Source organism: Chelonoidis abingdonii, chromosome 11, assembly GCF_003597395.2.
Source record: "Chelonoidis abingdonii isolate Lonesome George chromosome 11, CheloAbing_2.0, whole genome shotgun sequence".
In the NCBI taxonomy this organism is placed as follows: Eukaryota; Metazoa; Chordata; order Testudines; family Testudinidae; genus Chelonoidis; species Chelonoidis abingdonii.
The window spans coordinates 22,170,604-22,188,451 of NC_133779.1; the positions used below are offsets into that span (position 1 = coordinate 22,170,604).

General features: G+C 61.0%; 1 protein-coding gene across 1 annotated transcript in view; it reads right to left on the bottom strand.

The window, feature by feature from the left end:
• DLG4 (discs large MAGUK scaffold protein 4) overlaps positions 1 to 17,848 on the bottom strand; it is a 56,286-nt gene that overhangs the window by 18,868 nt on the left and 19,570 nt on the right. The window contains exons 8-11 of the mRNA XM_075071335.1: positions 5,597 to 5,623; positions 5,412 to 5,416; positions 1,841 to 1,941; positions 175 to 331 (exon numbers count right to left, since the gene is read on the bottom strand). Of these exons, the coding sequence (XP_074927436.1) occupies positions 175 to 331; positions 1,841 to 1,941; positions 5,412 to 5,416; positions 5,597 to 5,623 (290 nt within the window). The remainder of the gene's footprint in view (positions 1 to 174; positions 332 to 1,840; positions 1,942 to 5,411; positions 5,417 to 5,596; positions 5,624 to 17,848) is intronic.

Sequence of the window (17,848 nt, forward strand, 5' to 3'; positions counted from 1 at the left end):
TGGGGCAGGGGTCTGTCCCCTCTGGAGGGCGATAGCTCCCACCCGGCCCCAGGGCGGGGACTGGCTGGCTCAGGGGGGCGGGGAATGGGGCAGGGGCCTGTCCCCTCTAGGGGGCGCCGGCTCCCACCCGGCCCCAGGGCGGGGACTGGCTGCTTCCAGGGGGCGGGTTCTTACCGAGAGGATCTGGTCCCCTTTCCGCAGCTCCCCACTCAGGTCAGCCGGCCCCCCCGCCAGGATGAAGGAGATGAAGATTCCTTCGCCATCCTCACCCCCGACAATATTGAATCCCAGGCCCGTCGAGCCGCGGTGGATGATGATCCGACGGGGTTCCCTGGGCAGGTGGGATGGGGGTAGAGAAGTCAGGAACCCCCCCGGCGAAGGGGGACAGTCACCGATGAAGTCCCGCAACACCCCACCACCCAGAGTGCACAGCGGGGGACGCAGGAACGATGGGGTGCGTGAGGTCTGACTGTAATAACCCCTGTAGGTTACAGTGGGCGACGGTAGCGTACGTGTGCGGCTGTACATGGCTGCAAATTTTTGTGTGTGTGTGTTTGCCTCGTGCACCTGTACTTTCACAGGGGCCTGTGCACATTTGCCGGTCCCCCTCTGTTCGCCTGTCTGCAAGGTGTCCACCTGAACCTTGTGGATGCGCCCGTGCGCCTGTACTTCAGCATGAGGCTGTAAGGGTCGCGTGGACCGGCAGGGCGCCTGTATCTTATCTGTGTGCTTGTAGCACCGGCTACAGGATGAGATCACGTATACACTGACACGCACTCCTATTTGAACGCCTGTACATCCCGTGGGCACCTGAACATCACATGGCAACCTGTAGGTCACACGTGTGGCTGTGTGTTACACGTGTACCTGTACATTCCAGATGCGGCTGTATATTCTGGAAATACCTCTACAGCATCTGAGCGCCTGTACCTTCCCGAGTTGCCTGTTCATTATGTGGCTGAGTGTATGTCAGAAATGTGTCTGTGTGTTATGTGGGTGCCTGAATGTCACACGGCTGCCTGACTATTAGTTGTGCGCCTCTGTGTTATGTATACAGCTGTCCATTACCTGTGCACCTCTATGTTACAGTGTGTGGCTGTCCATTATCTGTGCGCCTGTGGGTTACGGTGTGCGGCTGTCCATTACCAGTGCGCCTGTGGGTTACGGTGTGTGGCTGTCCATTACCTGTGCGCCTGTGTGTTAGGGTGTGCGGCTGTCCATTACCTGTGTGCCTGTGTGTTAGGGTGTGCGGCTGTCCATTACCTGTGCGCCTGTGGGTTACGGTGTGCGGCTGTCCATTACCTGTGCACCTGTAAGTCACTGTGTGTGGCTGTCCATCACCTGTGCGCCTGTAAGTCACGGTGTGTGGATGTCCATTACCTGTGCACCTGTAAGTCACTGTGTGTGGTTTTACCTCTGCACCTGTACATTATGGTGCGTGGTTGCCCATTGCCTGTGCACCAGTATATCATGCATGTGGATGTATGTTACATGTACGCCTGTATGTTCGGGGACACCTCTCGTCTCCTGCACTCAGGCGCCTACACTTCAGACGGGTGACCGTGTGCACCACCGGCAGATGAACGCCATTAAGAGGCTACAAAGGGGCTGATCTTTGTACACCCCAAACCATGCCCCCATCCTCTCTGGGTGGCAGGTGCCAGTCGACTCCCTCTAGGGTGACCAGGCAGCAAGTGTGAAAAATCGGGACAGAGGTTGGGGGTAATAGGAGCCTATATAAGAAAAAGACCCCAAAATCAGGACATCTGGTCACCCCCACTCCCTCCCTCGGCACCCAGACCCGCTAGGGGGCAGCCCCCAGGGGAGGGGCTTTGCTCACCTGGGTATGTCCTCTTCCCCCATCATCTCCTGGGGATGGTGATAGGCCGGGGAGGTGGGGTCAATGGCTTGTGGGTAGTCAGTCCCCAGGTAACTCTGGTGCTGATGATTCTTGTGCCAGATGCTGGGAGTACCGTGGAGGGGGGAGAGACGGAGCGGGTTCATGGTGAGTGCGGCCACACTCTGGGGTGGGCGCCTTCAGGCAGGGATCCCGGCCCCTGCTCCCTTGCCCCAGCGCCCCTGAGCCCGCCCTGGGCCAGACCCTGCCTGCTCAGGGGAGAGCGCCCCTGCTGAGCCCCCCCCGCCCGCTCCCTGCCCCCCGGCAGTTCTCACAGGTGGTGATGTCGGGTCTGGGGTTAGGAGTCGTTGAGGTACCGTTGGTGGGTTTCGCCCCTTTCAGGTAGCGACGTCTACGTGTTCTATCAGCGCAGGCCACGGCATCTCGTGCATCACGTCCTCCAGGTCTGACCGTTGCTTCACCTGCAGTGGGGGACAGGACAACCAGTCAGACCCATGGGCCCGATCTCCCCCCCAGTATCCACCTGCAGCCTGCCCCGGCTCAGACCATGTCATATCCTCTGCCGACAGCGTAGTGTAGAAAAGTCCTACCCTGGGCACCCCCTACCAGTCAGCATCCACACCTGCATAGGCTCCTCCCCTCAATAAGCCCCTCCCTCATTAGTACCCTCCCCTAACTCTTTCCACTTGCAAGCCTCCCCTTAGTCATCCTCTCATCTTAGCACCTCCCACTCCGCTTTCCCGGGCCATAGGGCTCTCCCCCTACTAAGCCCCTCCAAATTCCCTCACTCTGCCTAAGCCCCTCCATCAGCTTTCCTGCTCATTTAGCGCCCCCCTTCAACAACCCCCTCTCTCCGCTAACCCCCTCGCCAGCCCTCGCTAAGCCCCTCCCTCACTCAGCCCTCCCGCCCCGGGGCTCGGTTAACCCTCTGCCTTAGCTGGGTGTGGCCTGAGGGGGAATGACTTCACCGCCTAGGTCTTGGCCGATGGCCTCGAGGCGCGGATCCTTGTGGGCACCGCCTCCTCGATTGATACTTGGCGTTAGATGCTGGGTTGTCCGCCCGGTGATTCTGCTGTTCGCGAGCATGCGCCCGACGCAGTGCCCTGATAGCCCTCAGAGCCTGAGCCGGTGCGTGCAGTGGTTTGATTGGAGGTCGCATGGATGAGGCGGAGTGTCGAAGGGGCTCGAGTGTGTGGGGGTGCAGCTTGCGGGAGTGCGGGGCAGACTGTATTGCTGGAGAGAATTCAGATGGAGAGAAGCGAGTGATCCGGGGGGGGGAGGAGCATCAGGGGGGGTTTCTCCACTACTGTCGAAAGGATGGGGAGCTTGATGTTGCGGTTCAGGCGGGTGAGTCCGCGCGGAGGAAGCGCGGCTCTCGGCACCTCCGCCCTACGAGCGGGCAATCCTTGCGCGCGCGGCTGCTGTGCCTAGGCGACGGGGGCGCGTGTCGACACAAGGTAATTTCGGCGCAGAGACTGTGCTATGTGGCGTGGTCGCTAGACTCGGCTGATAGGTCGGAGGAGTATCAGAGGGACCCCTGGGGGTGCTTTGGGGGGTGCTTGCGTGTGCAGAGGGGCTCTGGCAGTGAGGGATTATCTTGACTGGGGGGGGCGTGGTGTCCAAGCCGGGATCTCAGTGGGAGGGAGCCCAGCGGGTTGGTACTGAGGAGGACTCTCGGCTTCGGTTCCTTAGCGGGGGAGCAGGGCTCCGTGTTGCGCCGTGGAGTCTTGCGGGATCTACCGGCTGTTCTCTGCAGGAGGCGCCCATTGGATGAAGCAGCATTGGGGAGCGAATGGGTGGTGGGCATGTGAGCCTCCAAGTTCTAAGGGTCTCTCCAAGTAAGATGGAGTGCACAAGCACATCGCTCAGGTCCGGATGGGGAGGAGTGAGCGCGCCAGTTTCTCTATCCAAGGAGCTTGCAGGTGGTTCTCTTGCGTGCTCGCTTGCGGCTTCGGAGAGCGCCGCCGTGAGTCTATCCGCGATTTCACACGCGTGTATCCCCGCCAATGGCGTGATCCGGAGGGCTATTTGACCAGGTGCCGACGTCGTCTGACCTTTGGGCGTCCGTGATGAGGCGTTCACTTGCCATGACCTTCTCGGTAGGCTAGGGTCGTTCGCTGCGTGACGTGGACGCGGAGTCGTCCGGCGCTACGTGTATCAAGATTCCAACTGCGCCGCTACAACCCCAGTGGTGTGCGCTCACTCTCCGCCCTCACGTCAGTTCACCACAAACAGGATGACATGTCGTTCCACCTGGTGCAGGGGAACGGGGAGGGAGCCATACTCCGAGGTATTCATTCGCGCGGGCGCGGGTCACGGCAAACAACTAGGGCCCACCAGTGCTGTCGCCAGGAGCGCTCTCGGTGAGTGCGCTCGCGGTGCTAACTTGCGCCCGTGGTGCGACACTCACGCTGCCAAGAGTGCGCGCCTCCATGATGCGACGGGCCGAAATGGCGAGAGTATCCTTTACCGACGCCGCTGCAGGAATATCGCCCATCAGCACCTGCCGCACTGAAGTGCTGCGTAAGTGGCCCTGAGCTGTGGCACACTCATGCTCGTTAGACGGCAGCTCGTGACTCTCTTCCGCAAATAAGACGGTTGTCGCACTGAATGCTCCACCCTCGCCACCCAAACTGGCAATCCCCGAGATATACCCCTTGTGAACACCCTGAATGGTGAGCCTACTGCGAGAGTGATTGTGCAAGGAAGCACCTAGGAGAGCCTCGGTATCAGCCAGTTTGTGAAGGACAGGGAAAGTAGGCAGTGTGTGCCGGCCCGAGTATGTGCAAGAGTGATTGTGGCACATTGCAACGAGGCGCCCCTTGTGTAAGCTGCGAGCTGCCACCCTAGCACGAAACCTTACTCTCAGATAGATCACGGGCATTGCGGTTACTGCCCCAATTGTATAGTAGAAGTGATTGTACATTTCTCCAAGGCAGTCGATTGAGTCAGTGTGATGTGTTTGCACCGAGCCAACAGATGTATCATCAAGCTCGTGCACACACAGGTAGCTGGTGCAGGGACAATTCTGCTCGCACCAATTGGATAGAGCTTCTGCAATTGATACGACTCTCGCTGCAACCCAGCATTGTACGTAGAGTTGTCACTCCGATGCTAGTATGACTCATCGCCAAGCTCCCCATACTAGTGCACGCGTGCTCTCATTTACTGCAGCTAACACCTTTCGTAGTCGAATGAGTGGTGAGGATGTCGCACACGTCCCCGCAGAGGATTTCTGTCTTACATGCCCAACGTGACAATGATGGTTGTGTCTGTGCTCTGTGAGCTGCTCCCATGAGTCCCACTGATGCTGCACTATGCAACTCGAGCGTCTGGATTGACAGATATGCACCTCAAGCTTGCTCGAGATTGACAAGATCGTGTCGAGAGTGTGCAGGTCGAGCTGGACTTGTCGCCACAGTGCTACTCCGCGTGCGCCTCTTGCAATAACATCTGTGTGCAGGCTTGCTGCTGTATAAGTCTCGCATCGCATACGTCCATGATGTCATTGTGCCCCACGCACCTATCGCGTACCTGGTAGTTATAATCGCACGCACACTGTGAATGTTTTGCAATACGCTCGCATGTAGCAGTCACTTAGATGCACAATGCAAAGACCGCTTTAGCACACCTCGTTCGCACGCGTGAGTGCCGAGGAGTGATTTGCTATCATCGCTCTCTGTGCACCCATGACAGCCAGACCGTTCTGGCACCCGCCTCATCTGGACGTCCTCGCACAACCACGCGGCAGCGCCTTAGTGTATGCTTATGCCCAGTACGCGCTTTCTGCACAGGCGCTCAGTCTCTCGCACGTACGCGGTTAGTCCAAGTTCCTGGCCAAACTCGTGCCCAGACGCATCGACTCTACCGCCCAAGATGTCGTTCCCCGGCCCCACACACTCCTCCGCCTGCTGCACATTCTCATGCCTAGGCTGGTCCCTCCGCTCTTACCAAATTCCTCTGCTTACCTCTCGATAGAGCTCAGGCCAGTCTATATTTCACAAATCGCTTTGCTATCTTACACCAGTCAGCTCGACTTCGGCCCCCGCCACCCTCCTCGCGCTCTCCCACCAGCCCCTCTCTAGACCCCCCCTCGCCCTACGCCCAGTGCCCGTGGGGGTGAAGCTGAGGGCTGGCTCTCCTGAAGTCAAGCGTGCCCACCATCTTGGCGTGGATTTTTCGTGATTATATTCTGGTCCTTCCCCAATGTCTGGAGTTGACCTGTCCCCTCGTGGCCTGCTGCGATTACTCCGCCAGCTGCGAGGGTGACGCTGCCGAGAGACTACTCCTCCGACACCACCTGGTCAGGCGTCTTCTACCCGGAAGCTCGGTCGGGGGTGAGAGGGTCAGCAGCGTAGGACGCTGTGCGGAGGGCATCAGCTGGGTTAGCAGGTGAGATGCTTGCGCTGCTGTTCGGACTGTGGGGCCACCGCAAGCTGGCGTGTGGCGGGGGTCTGCGGGTAAGGCGTGAGGATCCGCAGCGCTAGGGGACGCAGCCAGCTGGCAGAGGGTCGTGCGCGTGCGGCCCGCGCCAAAGCCTCGCGCGCTGCTCGGGGGGGAGCAGGGGGCTCGGGTCAGGAGGTGTCGACGGGCCCTGGCTCAGCTCGCTGCGGCAACCGCGACTGCGGCCCTGCCCACCCCAGCTCTGGCCGGTGCCCCCTCACGCCGACCCGCAGCCCCTGCCCCCCAGCTCTGCCATGTCCCCCCTCCTCCTGCCGCGCCCCCGGCTCCCCACTCGCTGCCCCTCATTCCCGGACCCCGGCAGGCCCTGCCCGGCTGCCGGTTTCCCCACGACCCGGCACCCGCCGCCCAGCGCCCGCACCACCCGGCGCCGCGCCCACGGGGCCCTGGTCGGGATGAGGGGCACGGCAGAGCTGGGGTGGGCAGGGCTCGGTTGGAGTGAGGGGCACCGGCCGAGCTGGGGGGGCAGAGGCGTCTGCCTCTGGGGTCCGTTACCTAATTTCACCCCCAAGAAGGGACAGGAACGCAGAGTCTCACTCCGTTCTAAGTATGATTTCTTCGTACTCCATTCCCACTACCTCCCGTCTCACAACTAGACAGAAAGGAGGGGGCTGAGAGATTGGGCCCCGCACGGCAGAACGAAGGACAAAGAATGAGTTAATAGGACGAAGAAAGAAAGAAGAAAACCGCAAGATCTATTTGCCTGTACAACACAAGACCCCCTTCACCCCCCCCAATCCCATGGGGGGGATCTTCCCCCTCACCCCCCTGCGTGCCCCCCCAACTGGGAAAGCGGTAAGAACTATAGACTGGACTCCTATCAAACAGAAATAGATGAGGGGGGCAGAGATTGAGAATGGGGGAAGGTTGGGGCTGAGGGGAAAGGTTTTTGGGGGCGTCAGACAGGGGTGAAGTTTGGGGGAAGTGGGGCTGGGGGAGTTTGGGGCAGAAGTTGGTGGGAACATCATGGGATGTGTTTGGGGGGTCAATCAGGGTGAGTTTGGGGGGAAGGCGGGGACGGGGAGTTTGGGGGAATTTGGGGGGGAACACATCAGGGGTGAGTTGGGGAAAGGTTGGAGCTGGGACGGGAGTTTGGGGGAAGGTAGTGGCTCACATCAAGGGTGCGTTTGGGGGAAGGCTGGGATGGGGGATTGGGGGGAAATTTGGGGGGGAACACATCCAGGGGTATTGGGGGAAAGGTTGGAGCTGGGCGGGAGTTTGGGGGGCAGGTCAGGGGGGAACACATCAGGGTGAGTTTGGGGGAAAGCTTTGCGGGGTCACTCAGGGGTGAAGTTGGGGGAAGGTTGGGCCGGGGGAGTTTGGGGGAAGGTTTGGGGGAACACTCAGGGTGTGTTGGGGGCATCAGTCAGGGGTGAGTTTGGGGGGTAGGTTGGGCTGGGGGAGTTTGGGGAAGTATTGGGGGAACATATCAGGGGTGAAGTTGGGAGAAGATTGGGGGGGTTGGGCACATCAGGGGAGTTTGGGGAAGGTTGGGGTCTGGGGATTTGGCGGGGAAGATTTGGGGGGAACACATCAGGGTGAGTTTGGGAGAGGTTTGAGGCTGGGGAGTGGAGGGAAGGGTCCTGGGACACATCAGGGGTGATTGGTGGGAACTGGGGGGGGCATTTGGGAGAGGGAAGATTTGCGGGGGCTTTGGGTGGGGGGGGATGGTTCCCAGAGATGTATGTGCATCTAGAGGAAGCTGAACTGGCCTCAAACAAGGCCCCCACCTCCCAACCCCCCGGACTTTCCCCCTACTTGGTACTCAATAGCTGCGCCTCCAGCGTGTTCGTATTGACGTTGACGGGCGGAGAATTCGCCTGCATGAGAGGAAGGAGCAAAAGCAGGAGACCCCAGTGTGAGCTGAGGGCATCTCAGCGCTCCTCCGCGGTGCACACAGCCCCCAAGATCCAGCCCCCCACCCCGGGCTTGAGACACCCCAGACCGAGCCAAGTATCCCACCGCCAGGCATCTCCCACTTGGCCTTCGGGATCCCAGCGAGCCAGTAACCCAGTCCCCCAAACAGGCAAGACAAGTCCTGGTGACTCTTGTGGGGTGGAAGCAGAAGATCCCCCCGACTTTATTTGTGTCCCAGAAGAGCCGCGCACCAGCAGGGCTGGGGGCGGGCACTGACAGCGAGGCTGCACCCTGACCCCAAAAGAGACAAGCCCCCCAAATATTCAACCCATCGCGCGTCCGCTCGGACCCTCGGAAATGTACAATCACCAAATGATACAGCAGCCTCGAAAGCACTGAGCCTTTGGTCCCCCCAAACACGTGAGGGAACCTCAATCTGACACCGAACCGATCCCCTCAAAATTCATGGGACCTTCCCTGCGAATATCCCCCCCGCAAAAACTCAGCCAATACATAATGCATCTGAACCCCCCAAAACCATCACTTCTGAACCGCAACAGCAGGAGCACCCCCAAATATCCACATCCCACACCCAGCTGAACCCACAGCACCCAAAGGTGACAATAGCAATACCCCACGCCTGCTAAGAGCCCGGAGCATCTGATGCTAACCTGATGCCCCAGACCCACCAATCGACCCTGTACGCGGCTCCATGCGACGTCCCAAACCAGAACTCGCCCTCAATACTGAAACAGTATCCCAGTTTGATCCCAGGGCTGGCTAAACAGGGAGCTCGGGTCTGGAAGGAGTGGCACCGGCAGAGCTGGGGGACTAGGGGGGCTGCGGTCAGGAGTGAGGGCTGGTAGGCGGGGGGGCAGGGGGCTGCGGCGTTGGGGTAGGGGGCACGGCAGAGCTGCGGGGGGGCAGCATGGAGTGTTAAAGGAAAAACTCCACCCCAGAGGTGGCTGCATCTTCGCCCAGGGATGGGGAGGGGAATGCGCAGGTTCTCCTTCCTTGGCTGGCTCCCTACGGACTCTCCAGCTTCTCGCCTCGCAGTACATGCGCCAGGAATGGAGCCAAGTACTTGCAGGGGGAGACAGTTGTCGTGGCAACTGGGGGCATCACTGCCAGTACATGGAGCCGATCCCCCGAGAGCAGGGAGAGAACCCAGGAGCCTGGCCCAGCCGCTCCGCCCCCGTCACTCACCAGCCCCCACTCCCCTCCCAGAGCAGCGGAGAGACCCAGGAAGTCCTGCAACCAGCCCCGTAGCCGTTCACCTACTCCCCTCATATCCCCCAGCGGGGAGGCATGCGCAGCTGAGAAGGACATTTCAAATGTGCTAGCGGAGGTTTCCTATCATTATTCAGCAGCCGCTAGATCTGCCTTGTTCTGAGTCCAGCGAGCCCGTGCAATCTGGCAAGCAGCCTGAAAACCCCAAGAGCAACATTTTACCACCACCCAGAGGTGGGCGCATCTCGGGCGCGGACAAGTGGTCCCTGGTAAACCGGCCGGCCCTGCCCCAGAGGTGGTGCATCTCAACACCGGCTGAGGGCGGGTTGGGTCCCTGGTAACTGCCACAGCCGCCCAGAGTGGGATGGCGTGCATCTCAGCACCCAGGCGAGGCGGTCACCTGGGTAGACGCCGCCCCGCCCAGAGAGGTGGCTGCATACGGGGCGAGGGTCCCTGCGGTAACTGGCCGCCCCGCCCCAGAAGTGTGGCTGCAACTCAGACGCGGGCGAGGGGGCCCTGGGTAACCGGCCACCCGCCCCAGAGGTGGCACATCTCAGTGCCGGGCGAGGGGTCCCTGGGGTAACCAGCAGCCCCGCCCCAGAGGTGGGCACATTTCAGCGTGGCTGGGGTCCCCAGTAACGGCTTACCCACCCAGAGTTGGCAACATCTCCGCGGCGCGGGGGTCCTGGTACCAAGCGTACCTCGACCTCAGAGTGGGAACATCTCCAGTCGCTCGGCGAGGGGTCCCGGTAACGCGGCCGTCTCGCCGCCAGAGTGGGCACATTCAGCACAGCCAGCGAGGTCCCGGTACCGCTACCTCGGACCCAGAGGGTGGGCACATCTCAGGCACTTCCCTCTCCCCTCCTCGGGCCTTCGTGCGCCAAATCCAAATTAGGGCCCTTAATCAGCTAACTGGACAGCTGAGGTCCGAGAGGGCACTATCTAGGGCTGCGTGGGGGGAATTCGCAGGGCTGCGTTCAGTCTTGGATATGGGACCAGCTCCACTGCACCCAGGGCGGCGCTGGGGGCGCTGTGGGGCAGGGAGGGGCGGCGGGCGGCACTAGGGGCACTGTGGGGCAGGTGAGGGGCGGGGCTGGCGCGTGGGGCAGGGGAGGACGGGGCTCAGGCATGGGGGTGCTCTCCCTGGCAGTGGGCTGCCAGGCAGCGGTAAGGGGGTTGCTGTGGGGTAGGAGTGCAGGGGCTGCCTAAGGGCGGCGCTGTGGGGCAGGAGGAGGACGGGGGCTCAGCAGGGGCGCTCGTCCTCCGGCAGCAGGGCTGGCCGAGGTGTGCGCTAGGGGCGCTTGGCAGGGCGGGGAGCGCTAGGGGGCAGGGAGGGCAGCTCCCGCTTGTGCACGCCTGCCATGAACCCAGATCCGGGGCCAATCCCCCGCAGCAGAGACTACAGCCGCCACCCCTCCCTCCCCCCCAAACATCCTCCAACCCCGGCTCTAATTCAGGGGGTGCACACACTGGAGCCCCTCCCCGTGCCATTCCATAGCACAGGGGTGGTGAGAGTCAGGGATTCATCCCCCATGACATCATGACTGATGTTTTTTGTTTTTTCCCGCCCCTGCTCCATTCTTGTCCTGCACCTCCCACCCGCAGCCCCCTGCCCCCACCCGCCGGTGCCTGTCACTCCGACCGCAGCCCCTGCCCCCCCCCCTCTGCCAGTTGCCCCTCACTCCGAACTGCAGCCCCCCCAAAAATCCCACCGCCACCCCGCACTTCCCCTCATAGCCCCTCAGCCCCCCAACCTTCTCCCCCCATGCCCCCTTCTATGCCCACGCCTCCTATCCGGTCCCATCTCTTCCCCAACCCCCCTCACCCCCCCCAGTTCCTCCCCTGCGCCCCTCCAGCCCCTGGCCCCTCCAGCTCTCCCTCTTCCCTGCCCCCCGGGGCCTGCAGCGCAGCCCCCAACTCGGACCGCCCCCAGCCCCCCACCTCGCTCGTGCCCCATCTCCCTCCCTCATTCCCATTCCCCCCCCATTACTCCCAGTCCCCGCACAGTATCCTCCTTCCCCTGGCCCCCCAGTCCCCTCCCCCCCATCCTCCCCCTCCCCTCACAATTCACCCGTCCCCCCTCACCCATCCCCACTCCGTCCCCCTCCCCTCAACTCCCTCCCCCTCCCCTCACACATCACCCCAAGGTCCCCCTCCCCAACATCCTCCCGCTTTCCCCTCACAACTCACCCCTCCCCCTTCGCTCCCCCCACACATCCCCTGCCGCCTCCCGGTTACCGTGGCCCGGCCCCCGTCTTCTGGACCGCGGACGTTGTCGCAGGAGCGCCGGCCCATCTTCTTGGCGCTACCAGACGACACGAACATGGCCCCGGTGCGGCGGAGAGTGAGGGGGGGCGGGGACCCCCCCGTCCCCTTCCCCCCAACTGCAGCCCCCGCCCCCAAACGGGTAAGGGCAAAAGCCCGCGAGGCGGGAGGGGCTAATCCCCAGCGCTCCAGCCGCCGGGCCCCCCCGCACCCCGGGGTGTCCCCCCCCGCGACGGCTGCAGGGAGACTCCCATCCGCACGCTGCTCCCCCGCCGGACCGGGACGCTGGCTCGAAGTGGCGTTGGGGCATTTATTTTTCATATCCCTCCGACCCGTCGGCCGCCGGCTTCCCCCCCCGCTCGGCGGCCGCTTCCCCATCACTGCGCCGCAGCGGGGGCCGGAGCGAGCCGCGGATCGCGCCTGGATCTTCCCCCTGCCGTCTGACGGAGACACGATCCGGCGTTGAGATTGCGCGAGCCGGGGAGGGGGAGGCAGCTCCCTCCGCCCCACCAGAGCCTCCCTCCCCCCCGACTAAGGGAAATCACGCCTGGTGTACCCCACACCCGACCTTTGCCGGTGCCCCTCACTCCCGATCTGCAGCCCCCTGCCCCTCGATATGCGCCACCCCGTGTGCCACTCAATCCCGAACCGCAACCCCCCCAGCTCTGCCGTGTGCCCCTCACTCCCGACCATGCAGCCTCGCCCCCCCATGTGACCCCCTGGTGCACTCTCACTCCGACCGTGAGCCTCTGCCCCCACAGCTTCTTAGCCGTGCCCCTTACTCCGCCCCCGCCCCCAGCTGCACATTTCATAGATCTCTAGCTGGTGCAGAGATGCAAGCCACCTCGTGGTGGGAGCAGCACATAGTCGGACAGCACACAGCACTAGCAAGGCAATTTTTGGGACAGAACGCGAAGAGTTTCTGTCTCCCATGGCCGGCCACGGCGGTCGGGGGGTGGGGTTGCTTAGCCCGTCAGAATGGTCTCAACCAACGGGGGAATTTAGCCCGGACCACCGGGGTCTGACACCCTCGAGCTGCCTGGGAAAATTACTGAGAACCTGTAATGACCTCACAGCTCAAGCCCTCAGAGCCACTGAAAACCTTCGCTGGGGTCAGAGCGTGCGGGCTGGGCCAGTACTCCTGGTTCTCCCTCCCAGCTTCTGGGAGGGGAGTGGGGCTGGTTGGTATAGAGCAGGGCTGGGAGCGGGATCCTGGGTTCATCCCCTGGCTCGGAGGAATGGGGGCTGTGAGGTTAGAGCAGTGGGGCTGGGAGACAGACTCTGCAGTTCTTCCCCGCTCTGGGAAAGGAAGGGGGCTGTGGTCAGAGCAGGGGGGCTGGGAGCCCAGGACTCCTGGGTTCTCTCCCTGGCTCTGGGAGGGGAGTGGGGACTGGTGGGAAAGCGCGGTTGGTTGGTGGTTCTATCGGTGCCTCAGTTTCCCCCTCTATCACTCGGAGGTGGTGGTCTATCTCTCTCTCCGAGCGGGGAGGTACCGCTTGTCGTTCCCCAACGCGCCACGCGGTGGCGCAGAATCCCACAGGTAGTTGCGTATCTCTCCTGTGGGGGAGGGGACCAGGGGGTACTGAGGGGTTCTCTTCAGGGGTTCCTTAGCGGGGGAGCAGGGGGATGGACAATGAGTCCCTGGATCTGGGGGGGATCTAGGGTGTTCTCTCAGGAGGCCCCATTGGATGGAAGCAGGAGGGAGGCTGTGGGGGTGGATGTGACCCCCAAGTTCTCAGGGTCTCTCCAAGGGAAGATAGGGGTGCACAGGGACATCCTCAGTCATGGGGGAGGGTCTCTTTCCAAGGAGCTTGGGGGGCTATCCAGGGTATCCCAAGCCATGGGGTGATTCCGGGGGGCTATCCAGGGGGCGTCTCTGACCTTTGGGCCCCTTGATGAGCTTCACCTCCATGACCTTCTCGGCTAGGGCCTTACGCCGCATGACGTAGAGGCGGACGATGGAGCCGGCTTCCTTCAGCGCCTCCACCGCCGTGCTGTGCGTCACCTCTCGCACGTCCACGTCGTTCACAAACAGGATGCTGTCGTTCACCCTGGTGCAGGGACACGGGGAGGAGGCATATCAGGGGGTTTCACTGGGGCCGGGGGCGGGCACGGCACCAACTGGGGCCAAGCGGCCTGGGGCGATTGTGAGTGGGTGCTGTGCGCAAGTGTGCGACACACGTGCCAAGAGTGAGCGTGCAATGAGCGACGGCGCAATGGGAGAGAAACAAGAGGCCGTGCAAGGAATATGCCATGAGCAACTGGAGAATGAGTGTGCAAAAAGTGACTGAGCGGCAAACAATTGTGCAGCGAGCAGTTGTGAGCCTCTGAAATGAGCGGTTGTGAAATGAGTGTGCAACGACCAACTGGGCAATTATACATTGTGAAACAAATGATTGTGAGCATCTGCGAGAGTGATTGTGCAAGGAATGAACTAGGAGAGCCTGTTATCAGCAGTTGTGCAAGGAACAAGTAGGCATGTGTGCAAGGAGAAGTTGTGCAAAGAGTGATTGTGAGCACATGCCACGAGGGATTGTGTGCTGAGGACTAGCACAAAAAGTTATTGTGATCACGGGCAATTGGGATGAGCAATTGTATAGTGAGTGATTGTGAACTTCTCCAAGGAGTGATTGTGCAAGTGTGAGTGTGTGCCACGAGCAACGGTGTAACAAGTGTGCAACAGGTGCTGGTGCAGGGAACAATTGTGCAAAGAGGGATTGGGAGAGCTTCTGCAATGAACGATTGTGCAACCAGCAATTCTGAGAATTTGCCATGAGTGATGGGGTAATCAGTGTGCAATGAGCAATTGTGCAATGAGTGAGGGAGAGCACGTGCCAGCAGGGATTCTGTAATGAACGTGCAATGACTGGTTGTGCAGTGAGCGATTGTGAGCATGTCCCATGAATGATTGTGCACATGCAATGAGCGTTGGATGAGTGCACCAAGCAGTTGTGAGCATGACAAAATCGTGCAGAGTGTGAGGTGAGCGATTGTGCAACAAGTGATGGTGACAGTTTGCAATAAATGATTGTGTGCAGGCCATGACTGACTGTATAAGTCTGCAATGAGAGTGCGATGTGTGATTGTGCCCCACGCAACTATGTGCACACAAGTATAATGAGCAACTGTGAATGTGCAACAAGTGATTGTGCAAGTCATTAGGTGCACATGCAAAGAACGTTTAGCAAACCGGTTCGCACGTGTGCGAGGAGTGATTCTGCACATGATTGTGCACGTGGACAGCCAGCCGTTCTGGGCACGAGCCAATGTGGTCGTGCAAGAGGCGGTGGATGTATATGCAATATGCCACGGTGGGAGCACCGAGGCGTGTCTTTGCACACGTCCAAGGGTTTGTGCAAGTGCTGGGCACGTGCAAAGAAGCAGCACGCGAGCCAGTGTGCACAGCCACACAATCGCTGAGTGCACACTCATGGCACAGGCTTGTGCGCTCACAACCTTACACCCCCAGCGCACAGGCTCACAATTGCTTGCACAATCACTCACTCCCCAGCCCCCCCTCCCATTCCCCCAGCCTTCTGCCCAGCACGTCCCGCTCGCCCCAGTCCCTGGGTACTGAGCGGCCGTCCTGAGCCGCTGCCCCCAGGGATGATTTTCGTGAGTGAAGATGTGGTCATCCCCAATGGGGGGTTGTGTCCCCCCGGCAATGCGAACCAGCCCCGGAGTTTACCCTGGCAGGAGCACCAGTTCCGAAACCTGTCAGTCGTCGTCTCTCAGGGGCTGCGGGTCGGGAGTGGAGGGGCACCAGCACGGGCTTGCCGGGGCCAGGGCTGGGCAGCATGGGCTGCGGTTGGAATGGAGGGGCATCCGGCAAGAGCTGGCGGGCAGGGGGCTGCGGGTCGGGCAAGTGAGGGCAAACGGCAGAGCTGGGGGGGCAGGGGCTGCGGGTCGGGAGTGAGGGCACCCGGCGCGAGCCTGGGGAGCCAGGGGGCTGCGGGTCAGGAGTGAGGGGCAACTGGCAGAGCGAGGGGGCAGGGGCTGCGGGTCGGGAGTGAGGGGCACGGCAGAGCTGGGGTGGGCAGGGCTTCGGTGGAGTGAGGGGGCACCGCCGAGCTGGGGGGGCAGAGGCGTCGCCTCTGGGGTCCGTTACGACTGAATTTCACCCCCAAGAAGGGACAGGAACGCAGAGTCTCACTCCGTTCTAAATGAATTTCTTCGTACCCATTCCACTACCGTCCCGTTCACAACTAGACAGAAAGGGGGGTGAGAATTGGGCCCCCGCACCAGGCAGAACGAAGGACAAAGGAATGAGTTAATAGAAAGAAAGAAAGAAGAAAACCCGCAAGATCTATTTGCCTGTAAACACAAGACCCCCCTCACCCCCCCCAATCCCAGGGGGGGATCTTCCCCCTACACCACCCCATGGTGCCCCCCCAACCTGGGAAACAGGTAAGAACTATAGACTGGACTCCTATCAAAACAGAAATTAGATGAGGGGGGCAGAGATGAGAATGGGGGGAAGGTTGGGGCTGAGGGGAAAGGTTTTTGGGGGCGTCAGACAGGGGTGAAGTTTGGGGGAAGGTGGGGGCTGAGGGGGAGTTTGGGGGCAGAAGGTTTGGGGGAACACTCAGGGATGTGTTTGGGGGGGTCACATCAGGGGTGAGTTTGGGGGGAAGGCGGGGACGGGGAGTTTTGGGGGGAAATTTGGGGTGGGGAACAACATCAGGGGTGGTTGGGGGAAAGGTTGGAGGCTGGGGGAGTTTGGGGGAAGGTCAGGGCGCTCACATAAGGGGTGAGTTTGGGGGGAAGGCTGGGGACTGGGGGATTGGGGGGAAATTTGGGGGGGAACAACATCCAGGGGTGGAGTTGGGGGAAAGGTTGAGGCTGGGGGGAGTTTGGGGGGCCAGGTCAGTGGGGAACACATCAGGGTGAGTTTGGGGGAAAGATTTAGGGGGGTACATCAGGGGTGAAGTTTGGGGGAACGGTTGGGCCTGGGGGAGTTTGGGGGCGAAGTTTGGGGAACACCTCAGCGGGTGTGTTGGGGGGTCAGTCAGGGGTGAGTTGGGGGGAATTAAGGTTGGGCTGGGGGAGTTTGGGGGAAAGATTGGGGGGAACATATCAAGGGGCAAGTTGGGGAAGAATTGGGGGGGTTGGGGGGCACAGCAGGGAGAGTTTGGGGAAGTTGGGGTCTGGGGAGTTTGGCGGGGAAGATTTGGGGGGACACATCAGGGGTCGAGTTTGGGGGGACGGTTGAAGGCTGGGGAGTGGAGGGAAGGTCCTCGGGAACACATCAGGGGTAGTGGGAATCTGGGGGGGGCATTTGGGAAGGGAAGATTTGCGGGGCTTTTGGGGTGGGGGGGGATGGTTCCCAGAGATGTATGTGCATCTAGGAGGAAGCTGAACTGGCCTCAGAAACGAAGGCCCTCCACCTCCCAACCCCCCGATTATCCCCCTACTTTGCTACTCAATAGCTGGCGCTCCAGCGTGTCGTATTGACGATTGACGGGCGGGAATTCGCCTGCATGAGAGGAAGGAGGCAAAGCAGGAGACCCCAGTGGTGAGCTGAGGCACTCACCGCTTCCTCCGCGGTCACACAGCCCCAAGATACCAGCCCCCCACCCCCCGGGGCTGAGACATCCCCAGACCGAGGCCAAGTATCCCACCAGCCAGGCATCTCCCACTTGGCTTCGGGATCCCAGCGAGCCAGTAACCCAAGTCCCCCCAAAACAGCAAGACAAGTCCTGGTGACCTTGTGGGGTGGAGAGCAGAAGATCACCCGACTTATGTTGTGCCCAGAAGAAGCCGCGCACAGCAGGGCTGGGGGGCGGGCACTGACACAGGAGGCTGCAACCCCTGACCCCAAAAGAGACAAGCCGCCCCAAATATTCAACCCATCGCCGGTCCGCTCGGACCCTCGAAATGTCACAATCATCCAAATGATACAGCAGCCTCGAAAGCACTGAAGCTTTGGGTCCCCAAACCGTGGGGAACCTCAATCTGACAACGAACCGATCACCCTCAAAATCATGGGACCTCCCTGCGAATATCCCCCCAAAAACTCAGCCCATACTAATGCATCTGAACCCCTCCAAAACCATCACTTCTGAACCGACAACAGCAGGAGCACCCCAAATACTCCCACATCCAACACACCCCAAAGCTTGAACCCGACAACCGCTATCGATCTACAAAAGGATGGGACTAAGAAGTTTAGCAGAT